At 45.3% G+C, this 12,003-nt stretch overlaps 1 protein-coding gene across 1 annotated transcript in view; it reads right to left on the reverse strand.

Annotated features, from left to right (window-relative positions):
• Positions 1–1,416: 1,416 nt before the first annotated feature.
• Positions 1,417–12,003, reverse strand: part of LOC105456960 (pituitary homeobox x) — a 29,479-nt gene continuing 18,892 nt past the window's right edge. The window contains exon 4 of the mRNA XM_011701352.1: positions 1,417–2,250. Coding sequence (XP_011699654.1) covers positions 1,417–2,250 — 834 coding nt within the window. The remainder of the gene's footprint in view (positions 2,251–12,003) is intronic.

The following is a 12,003-nucleotide window of genomic DNA, read 5'->3' on the forward strand; positions in this document are numbered from 1 at the left end:
TATCGAAAAAAAAAAAGGAAATTATTAAAGCATGCAAAGCGTACAATTGGCACATTTACGCCATATAATTCTTTTAGAGAAATATGCTTCGTCTCGTTTTTTTTTTTAAGCGAAATAATACTATTTTGTTACCGCGATATATATTCAGCATCATATTTGAATAGTGAATATATTTGCCAAATTAAGAATACTAACAAAAAAAATAAGAAAAAGAGGAGGGGGGATTAAATATATCTTTCATCGCGGCGGAAGTTTAACATTTGTACTCCATTAACTTTTACCTGTCTTGAGGAATATGTGAGTTCATCAAACTCGTCGAACTTATAGTTTGCCAATCGCGCTCGACATAGCCGATTACTCGCATAATTAATACATTGTATTTACAACGTAATCAAATATTTTCAATTGTTAATTCTGTCAATTCTTCTATGACAGACACTGGTTCTTTATCCTTTTTTCTTGCCCTCAATTTTGACGAAGATCCCGAAATCGAAGATTATTACTCGTCAGAGAAAGTTAAATTTTGACAATTAAATATTTCCAATTCTGTAACAAAATTTGCATCGCGTGTTTATTTTCAATCGAGTATTAATTAATACATTGTAAAACTTCGTACCTTTATAAATTTTATATATAAAGGTAAAGAAGTCGTTTTGTCTATACATTTTTTTAATCGACTATTAAATTACAATATACAATTAAATTATTCTTGTTGTTCTCATTGGAGATATAAATATCTCCGAGCCATATTTGTTTAGATTAAACATTCAATGTTTAATTAAACGAAACGAGATATCGCGGTAAATTGAGGGAATCAGGACAACGCCAACGCATGGTGGAATAGTCGATAAAATTCTACTGGCCTCAATCGTCATCCCGCGGCAAAGAGAGCGTCTGCGAACCGGATGCGATTGGCGGCGTCGTCCAGCAGTCGAACAACGATGGCCAGTAGCCGGTGGCGGTAGTCGCATGTTGCCAATAACCAGTCAATCCGGTACCAGTTCCGGTGGCCGTACCCGGTCCCCCTACACCGATACCGACTCCCACGCCAATACCACCGGCGGTAGCGGCTACCACCTGTTCGGGATTCACCATGCCACTCGTCTCGATAACACCTCGCTCGTCCACTTCCATCTTTTGGTCCGCCGCAGCCCCGTCCTCGTCGTACATGAGATAGTGCGAGTGCGAGGTCGTCGACGAGGGCGTCGACGATAGCGTCGGCGAGGCGGCGGACCTAGGCCTGGGTCACTCTTGCGATCTAAGCTGATTGTCGCTCGACTGACCTGACACCGTAGCCGCGCCCGCCGCAGTGGCGGACGGCGGCACCACTTGATTACCGCCGCCGCTGAGGGAACTCCCGGAATTCGGATTCGCTACGCTGTGGTGATGGGGGCTAGACGTAGCCCCCGCTTCGCCTCAGACCTGGGCCCTGGCGGTGGCGTTGGCGTGCGCCTCGGGACCGCCCGGGGAATGAGGGTTCGTGCCGGCCGCCGTTGTTAACGCGTACTGACAGGCGCTCAGACTGCCACCGCCGCCGCCGCCGCCACCACCGCCACCGCCGACGGAAGACGCTCTCGAGCTCACGGGACTTATACTTCCGGCCGTGGTACCGCCTGTGGTACCGCCCGCGAAAGAACCGCCGCCACCGCCGCCGTAATCGCTGCTGTGCTGTTTCGCCTTCATTCGCAGCGACGCGATGCTACTCGATGTCATCACCGTGCAGGATTCGGGCGACCGATGGTGAGGCGTATAAACTGGCGGTCCATACGGATGATGCGGCGCCGCCGGCGCCGCGTACGGACACGCCGCGCCGGACGCGGCGACCGGCGAGCTCGCGACACCGAGACCGGAGCCCATGCCCGGTATCATAGACGTGGCCGCTTGCCCGACCGAAACCGACATGCCGCCCACGTGGCTGCCCGCGACCGACGTCGCCGCGGTGTTAAAGGGATTCACTGGGCTGACCTGAGCGTGATGGTGATGATGCGACGCCGCAGGCACGACCGAGCCCAGCGTGTTCATCCAGGGAAAGCTCTTGCCGCTCAACGGCGACGGCACTTTGGCCGCCCAGTTGTTGTACGGGCTGTACGAGCTGTAGAGAGTGTCGGGATCCGGAAACGGTTGGGTGATGAAGCCGTTCAGACTGGCTGTACTGAAGCCCGACTTGAAATCCGCCGCGGCCTGCGCGGCGGCGTTCATCGCGTTACGTTCCTTCTTCCGCCATTTCGCCCGCCTATTCTTGAACCAAACCTAGAAACAGAAAAACGGAGCGTTGCGAGAAAAATGTGTCTATTATAATTACAACATGTAGAATATTATTTGAGAAATTTAACAGGGATATATTTTCTTCGGTATTTCATTCTTATATCTTTATTCTTATATAAGCGTTTTAAAGAGATAGCTTTTTTTCATGATATACAGATGCTACCCTCCATCTTCAGATTTTGTTTTTAACGTATATAGCTCGTACATTGAAAACGCATAGAGGAGGGAACGGAGGGAAGGCGTAGCAATGCGTAGCGTTTCTCGCCAGATTTCGTGAACGTTCGCACGCCACGGGTTATTAGTCACGAACGCAACGGAGAGAGCAACGGGGCGGCGGTTCCGCTCCGTGGTAGACGGTAGGTGAGTCTCGAGACAAATAGCAAGAAAACCCCGGCGAGCTCCTCCATCCTGAAATATGATGGCGTTAATTCAAGGCGGCCCTTCTCTCACGCTCGATACTACGGGGCGAACTTCGTCAGCCGTTTCCACCCTCCTCTCTCTCTCTCTCTCTCCCTTTGCTCGCCCTTCAACCTCAAACCTACCTACTCGGCGTCCTTCGACTGTACCGTCTCTCTTTCTTGACGACGACGCCCGCCGTCGTCCCAGCTCGCCCCCAACAATTATACGGGTGGTTGCGCTCAGATACACGTCGCTCTCGCGTAACTGTAAGGCAAGGGACGGGAAAACGCGACATACGCGAAGGGTCGCGGCGTAAGTATTCGACGAAGAAAGAGAGAGAGAGAGAGAGAAAGGAAGAGGGAGAGTCGGATAACTGGCGGGGAGCAAGATAGAACGAAAGGAGAGAAGGGTACTGAGGGTGAAGCAATGCTGAAGGAGGTCGGCGGAATACTCCGTAAGATGGATGGCCTTACGATCACGCCGTGGAAACGCTAAGAGGCGCGACGGGTCATTGAAAGTGGGGGCGGAAGACTAGCTAATGAAGAATAATGTCCTTTCTTCTCTCAACGATTATTCCTGGAACGTTGCGTAACAACCTGAATTTGCTAACCTTCATTGTACAACCTAGGATCTTTTAAGAATAATCTTAATGAGACGATAACGGAGGCGGATAAATATGTAAAACATAATTGGAATTTTATAATACCACTAATTTATACGCTAATAACTTCATAGGTATCGATTTTCTTTAAGAAATAGTTATTCTTATCGTTATATAATGTATTCCTATTACCATTAATATATCACAGTTACTCATCGTACGATATCAATACGTTGTTACCGTATTTTTTTTTTGCCGATAAAGAATGGCTTACCTTTGCTCTGTCCTCGCGGAAGGTTTACGTGTTGGTGCGTATTTTTTTTTTTTCGCATCGGTAAGCCGCACGGGAAACATCATTGGATTTTACGAAGCGGCCCGGTAGCCGGCGGCATCATGGGCGACGACGGTAAGCCAGGAGGGAGTAAATTCGATAGGACAGAATGGTACGGCGGGCGAAAGATGCCGCGGCTCGAGAATCAATAAACTCTCTCGCGCGCAAAGGCGCACCGTGTACACACAAGGTGCCGCGCCCATAAAGTTTAACAGCGTCGCGGAATCTCGACGCTGAAGCTATATATCTGTAATGACCGCGAAGAATCTTAATGCTCCTGATTCATAAGCTCGTCGACGAACGCTCGAAGCTCGAGTGAAAACTACACCCGCTCGACTGGATTCCGGCTATTGACCAAATGATCTGCGAATCGTGAGAGGAATCGCGGGTTTGTGACATAAATATACCAACAACGCGTATCGCGCGCGTTTCGAGATAATAATTTATGATATAATTAATCGGTATATATTATGTTAATCTCATTAATAGCTATTTCCAATCCAATTTGACGAACATCCACAAAATACCGACGCAATTACGAGCTGCGATACGTATAAAATCTGTTTTCACGTAAAATTGCGACGTTCGTGCCGCGGTCGTGTAGCTTTTGATAAGCTAAAAAAATTACGTTAATTAAAACGCGTCGGACCGATTTCTTCGGCGAAACGTCGAAATACGATTTCGGCGCGGGTAGCCCGCGGTTGACGCGATAAATCGAATCCATTGTTTCCCGCCTGGCAACCGACTCGGAGAACAATGGTCGCGTCACATCATTCGGGCAATAAAATCTCATCAAATCACGTCCCCTCGCCACCGTGTAAGCCTCCATTCGCTCTCTTTCCTCGCTCGCTCACACGCGTTCGGCTCAATCTACGAAAGCTTATATAAATGTAATGAGACCGTGACCGGGGATGCCTCATCAATCACACCCCCTACGGCCCCCCCCTCCCCACCCCCTTCCTGTCCTGTCCCATTCCATCGTCGGCGTCGCTCTTCCCTACGGTCGTCTTCCGCGCCGCACATACGTCTACGTGCTACATAGACACCCTCGAACACCGCACCGGCCCGTCCGCGGTAATCCCGTGACTTAACATCGGGCTCCGGGCTCTCCGGGTAACCGCGATTTGTTCCATTGCGCTCAGAAGTTGCGCGCCACACCGCGCCGTTAGTTCCTCGGTCAAGAGAGTCTTACAGCCGAGAGTCTTACCGGAGCCCGGCTCTTGAGTAAGGCCTATTTAAGCGGAATAGTTTTCAAACGATATCCTATCGGACCGGAGCATTCGTTTTACGTACGTTAGCACCGATTTATAGCGCTATTTATAAATATGTCTACACATTAAATTTATTAATTATTAGTTAAATTAAATCGAAGCTTGAAATTGTTGTTTGTTGATCAGACTAATTTAAAATATCTAATGTTCGTTTTTCGACTAATATATATTACAAGTTTTGCGAAATATAATAAATACAACGAGTATATACGAAAAACTTTATAAATATACGAAATATAAATATAATACATTTATATTTCGTATATTTGTAAAGTTCTAAAATCAATTAATTTCTAAATCACTATTTCTTACTTCTTTTTGTAAAATATTTTTTAGCAAATTGATCAGTATAGTTTTAGAATAGATTACTTTTATGTACATATTTTTGAACGAAAATTAAAACAGAAATCAATAGTCAGAGTTAAAAGCAATTATTGCATTCACAAAATTTATTATGCGTAAATCTGTATTGACAAGTTTTATCGATGACTGGTTACATTCAAGTATAAATTATAATAAGAGCCCCGATGCTCTTTCACTCCATATTGGCGTGTTATAAAATGTAAGAAATTTTAAAGTACCATCGCGACATGTAAACACCAAAAATATAAATCTCTCGAACGTAGCGTGTAATTTCTTTACGTTTTTGTGCGTCCAGATTAACGATCTCGTTCATTCCGTGCGAAACGTTCGCGTGAATTCGTGCGAGTTCGCGTCCTTTGCAAGATGAAGGAAGAAGGAGAGAGAAACCGAAGGACGAGCTAAAGGAGGAGGTTGTGGGAGGCGGTAGAAGGGAGAGAAACCTGACATTCGTAGGGTGGAGATGGTGATGGTGGTCGCGCCGGAGGGGAAACTCGTGGGGGAGTCTGAGAGAAGGTTAGTCGTGGGTGTAGAGAGACAGGGAGAGACAGAGAGAGAGTGAAAGAGAGAGTGAGCGAGAGAGAGAGAGAGAGAGAGAGAGAGACGCATGGACGAGGAAACGGAGGTGGAGGTGGAGGAGGATAATATTGATCCCCTCGTAGCCCCGCCCCTCCTCGCCCAGCCGACGCCATCATTATATTATCCACCATCCCTCCGACTCCGTTTCCCGACGTATCGCACACCTACGACCTCTCGAAACTCGCGAAACTATCCTGCCCGTGCACGCGCGCGTTGTCTTGCGCTTCCTCGAGAGGGACTTTTCCCGAAAAAAAGGGAAAAGCCATGGAGGCTACCCTTACGTTTCACCGTCGCGTTCCTCGGCCGACCCTCTCTCTTCCTTAACCTTCCTCCGCCACCCCCTACTGTTTCGCTTCTGCGTCTTCTCACGTCGGAGAAACAGGGACGGAGGATAAACTCGAGGAGGAGCGTTGCCGTGGCCACGGAAGATTCGTGGCAGATTTCCCGAAAATCTTGCGAGGACCAACGCGCGCGTGCGGAAGCGCCACTTCATTAAAAATAAATTCCGTGAAGGAGCCGACGGATATCCGAGGGCTTCGCAAGGATTTCACGCCGCAGACTCGCTTCCTCATTCCCTCTCGCTCTATCTCTCTACGTCTCGTTCGTTGTTCCTTTCGTCTATCCATAATTCGACGCGTCTTTCTCGTTTGTCTCGTTGAACGTTATCTCGATGTTCCCCATTTCTCTCTTCCACTTTCATTGTACTGTGAATTAATTTTAACTCGCGTGTTTTATCTCTTTCTTCTTTCTTGTTCAGCAGTATGTTTTTTTCATCGCAAGAATTTTCGACTTTTCACATTATTTGTCTTGTAAATAATAATTTGACGTTTTTACCTCATAAATAATGATCTTTAAACATTACATAAAAAACTTTAATAATTGTACGAAATGTACAAAATAAATTGTATACATATGCTAAAATATTCAGCTAAAAATATGCATTGAGAAATTAAGAATTAATAAATCTCTTGACAGTGGCACACGCTTAATATTTAATAGAAGTATATATCATAAAATTTTTAATACATTGATACGTCAATTTCGAAAGTCATTATTTCTTTACTTTTTGTTTTCCAAAATTTAATATCGCGTACATCATACATTATATCGCATATGTATGTCTCTTACGTCATCGACATTATCGAATATTCATTATTAACATTACTCGCATTATCGTCACTATTCAAACAGCCTTTATTCCATCATTATCGTGATTGTCATCGTGCTGCCGTCATGTTACAAAAATCATGACTGTCGTTACGAAAAGGGACGGGCAATTACTGCGGTGAACAAACAGGTGCGACGACGTCGGGTGGTTACGCGCCGAAAACACACGACGGCGGCGGCGCGACACCACTTCGTTAAAAGTAAATTCCGTGAAGTATACCGCCGGATATCCGGGGGCTTCGCGGGGATTTGACGGTGGCGCGAAGGTGGAAACCTTTTGTCTGTCGGGAATAAGCGGTTCGCCACTCGTAACTTTGAACTACTCCTACATCTCTTTGCGAAAGCTCTCGCGACACCGTCCGCGATTTATAACAACATCCGCTTTCTCCCGCAACGAGAACGCCCCGTGCCGAAGACAGGAAAAGTTCAACGGCGCTACTAATTTCTGTCGATATTCTCGAGCGTCCTGCCACTCGCTCGAGAAACCAATTAATCCCACTCACAGTTACGCGAAACGGCATCCCCGTAATTTTTAAGTGCTTCATCTCGCGAGAAAATAAATATACTTTCGGTACGCGAAGAAGGCAGCTGCCTCTCGCTTATGGCAGACTCGCTTACCGCGACCATCATGGCCGCCAGGATGAATTCTCCTTCCCTTCCTCTTTCTCTCTCTCTCTCTCTGCTCTCTTCCCATCTCTTCTCTCGCTTCCTCCATACTCTTGGTATTTCTTTCTATCTCGGCTCTGATCCTTTTTTTTCTCTCGTCCTGAACATATCTCTCTTTCTCTTTCTTTCCGCGGCTCCACATGTATGTTGTACCCACACACGTCCCTCTCGCACGCGAAATACACTAGCTCCGTCTTCTCTGGTCGTTGCTCCCTCTCTTCGTCCTCTACCTTACCTCCTCTCATGCCCTCCACACCCGGCCTTGCAGTCTCGGGTGTTCCAACAGTGGCGTCTCCATAAATCTCGTTATAACGCCAGAGATGGATCAGTGAGAATGGCCACGTCCGACACGGGGGAAACGGGACACGGTTGCGTTTGTATCTCGTTGCATACAACTGCATACCGTGTGCATACGTGGTGCCGGTGCGCACGCGTGTATGCTCGAGGGTAGAATCCGGTCGGCGAAACATGCAGCAAACACGGCAAACCATCGGCCATCAGGAGTGGATACGAATAAAATTCGTCACGTCCGCGACGACAAACCCCGTTTACGTGTACCTATATCAACAACTTGGGACCGGAATAGTCGATGTTGTTTCCCTCAGTCTTGAGAGGGAAGAAATTTTATATCCTTGAATACCCGATATCTCTCTTTTATGCCGATACATCGATCACTTTAATCCCGACATATCGGTGTGTAGATGTTCAAATCAAATCGAGAAAAATATCAATATTGCAGTCAGTAATTTATGAGAACAAGCGCGAAACAATCTTAACAACAATCTTTACAAGTCCGAAAAATACTTTTGAGAATTGACACTTTCGGAGCTTAAGAGCTGAGGAGCGAGAAGTTACGAATTTATGCCCGAAGTTTTTCTATTTGAGCTACTTATGCTTTAAGTCTTGTATTTTATTGTGCTTTGCAGTATCGCATGCAGCAGATCGGAAGGATACGGCCGACGGAAACGAGAAATCGTTCGTGTTAAAGCGTCGCGGTGGAGGGCGGCGCTGAACGATACAAACGGCCGCGGCGTACGGAACCGGCGCGCACGACGCGGAATGGGAAGCTGGGCTTTCTCCGTCTCTTTCTCTCTCTCGCACAGAGTGAGTAGTTTTATGGATTTTTTTATCGTTGTGCTGGTGGACCGTAACAGCTGCACAGCCGGTGGGATTCGGATATTCAATGTCGGCGTACCTGTATGGATATTAAATTAACACCCGTAAGCCGCGAGTATTAACAACTTTGCAAAAGATTATACGAGATTATGAGCTCAAGCGGAACACGTGATTTTTAATGTCCCGCCGTCCCCGTCCCACTGGCTCTCGAGGCTTCTCCATTTCTTTGTAATTTATAAATAGTTACGGCTCATTGCCCGGCGCGTTCACCGCCGATTCGTTTCCAGTTAAATACACTTTTTTCCCGTTCCTTCTTTTTTTATCCGTTTAGCTGCATCGGACTCCGTTAGGCCGCGATTCTTCCGCGATATCGGCGTAAGAGTGTCCATGCGAATTTATCGCGAAGGGTGTTAGGATTACGCAGTCCATTCTCCTTGCTTTTCTTCGTTAGTTGAACTGAATTGTCAACCATCATGGAAAGAACGATTTTGTTGAAAGGTCTAAAGATTTTGCTAAAAACAGATCTGAAAATAATTTTTTGTTGAATCATCAAAATAATTTGTTGGAATGTTAAAACTGATAAGCATTGCTATAAAACGTTTTGATATTCTAGCAATCACTTTGACTTTCGCACAAAATTATTTTGATTATTGAACAAAAATTATTTTCAGATCTGGATTCAGCAAAATTGTTCTTTCCGTACAGATATATCAAGATAAATGTATCAGTAAATGATAGTTTAAGAGATATTCATATCGTTATATTCATTTTTCTATATATGCAAATATTAAATTCAAATAATATTTTATTTACATTAGATTTCCTTACTTATATTTGATGTGTTAATTAATTTTCAAATCGTTAATTTTATTACGTGAAAAAGTGAATTCTGAAAAAAAGATGTTCACGTTATATTTTATTTTATGAGGCATACATTTTTTTTGTTCGTTGATACATTTATCCTGTTTCCCTTTGAATGAATTTATGTCTCGTCGTACTTTTTACTTCGCTGCAGCGTTCGTGGACAACCGAGCGCAACGATTTTATTTTTCGACGTACCTATACATATCTGCTCGGGCCGAGCACACTTTCCGCGAATCAAGATCACTGACCGTTAAAACCTGGAAAACATTTCTTATCGCGACAAACCATTAGCACCGGAAAGAATGATTAATCGATTTCGAATCATTATCCGAAAATCTGTACGATCTCCGACTTTGACCCTGCGAGATATAAAAATATTGATTTACGTTTATAATATTGATTTAAGATTACTAGGAAAAATTAATATACACTTAATATTTTAATATTATTCCGGGGGGAGGGGGATTTGCACAAAAAATATTTGCTATACATGTAACAAAATATATATCTAATCGTTGCTACGAGTATATTTAAAATTATTTTCCGAGATTTGTTGAAATATATATTAATATATTAATATATATTAATATATAGCTATATATTAATATAGCTCACACTTACAATTAGTGTAATACGTTTTACTACACTGAATTCAAAATATGGAATTTTGGAAACATTTTAAAAGCTTCTGCATTTTGCGACAGAATTGCGGAATGCATTGCAATGCTCTGTATCAAAAATACAATACCCGATAGAAGATTAACTGCCGCCGATTCGAATCCTGATTCGCCTGTGGAGTATGCGCGGCTCGCCCTTTGCCATTTTTCATCTCGTTCAACGTGATATTAACTTGAAAACGGCCACTCTCGGACATTACCGTAAAGCCGATCGTATCTCCGCTTCGACCCGCTCTAAAGCCGAAGTTGGGACCGAAGGGAGCCTTTTGCGGGATAAAAACTTACGATGCCTAACGTTAAATTGAATTTGACCGTCAATTTATCGTGTATCATGTTAAATATATATTTACCATCTACGAATAAACACTAGATGCTTAGGAAGTTGACGCTTTCAAAGCGTGTTTATATCCAGTCTCTTCTTTAAACATGCAATTACATTTATAGTCTTTAAAAAAATCTTAAATAAAAAAAATTAAACAAAAAATTGCATATCTCTTACAGATCTAGATTTATTTTATTTTTTTAGTCTGAATTTTTCTTATAAAAATAGATTTTGAATTACGAAATCAGCTTCATTGAAGCTACCTTATTTATCTATTAATCTGTACATAAGCCATGCCGCTTGTTACATGAAAGAACTATTGTAAAATTGATTGCAAGAGTATCGTCACTATATCCATTCGTTATACGAACTCTAACATTACTACACTAATAGCGGAACTCGTTATACGAGCGCTACACTGCCATTACACATTCATTTACAAGCACTATTGCTGCGATAATACGCTCGCTGCACGAGCAGCGCCGCTATCTATTTTCCCCCGTATTTTCCCTCGTTGCTCCGCTTCGAAAGCCCAAGACAACCGTGCTGAGCAGTACTTTTCGCGTTTCACCGGAACTTACGAGCTGACGATGCCATCGGAACGGCCAAGCCAGGCAGCCAACAGCTGCCACGGATTCGACGTTAAACCCGCGTAACTGTGGGAAGCGCGGGTCGAATCCGTATAGATGCGAGAGCTAGGCGCGGTCGCGCGCGTCGCGTTTGCATACGATGCATCGCGATGCAAATCGGACCGCGTGATGCGAACGAGATACGGCGGGTGGGCGGGGGCGGCGATGCATCGCGGTGTAGCAGAGAGTGTGTGTACCGCGAATGCAGCCGGGCGTTGTGCGGCGAGGCTAAAGGTAATAATTGATATATAGCGATAGCATTGGCCGCTGACAGCCGCTAACCCGGCCGAATACGGATGACACTCGGTAATCCTCACTCTCATACCGGTTAGTGTCCACCTATATTCCGCGGCGTCCCATTTCCCATTCCCATGGTGTGTAAGCTCGACTCCTCTCTCCCGCGCTCTCATTCTCTCTATCTCTCTCACCCTTTCTGTTTCTCTCTCTCTCTCTCTCTCCCTTCCCTCTCTCGATCCCTCTCGTTCGCGCAACCCCTTCGCCCTCCGAACCAGGGCTGAGATATACAGACACTGGATGTGTGTCGGTTGCGCCGCAATCAGGGGTCCAGGAGGGTGGATGATTGCGCGGCAGAGGAAGAGAGAGAGGGCGCGGGAATTGGATAGCGAATAGAGAGAGAGAGAGCGCAAGCGAGAGGGAGAGACCTAGAGAATAGAGGAAGAAAGACAGAGAGCAGTGCACTGCCACACCGGAGGCTGGAGCACAGAGCGACTCTCGTGCGCCCAGCCAGAGCGCCGC

Source organism: Wasmannia auropunctata, unplaced genomic scaffold, assembly GCF_000956235.1.
Source record: "Wasmannia auropunctata unplaced genomic scaffold, wasmannia.A_1.0 LD335462.1, whole genome shotgun sequence".
Lineage (NCBI taxonomy): Eukaryota > Metazoa > Arthropoda > Insecta > Hymenoptera > Formicidae > Wasmannia > Wasmannia auropunctata.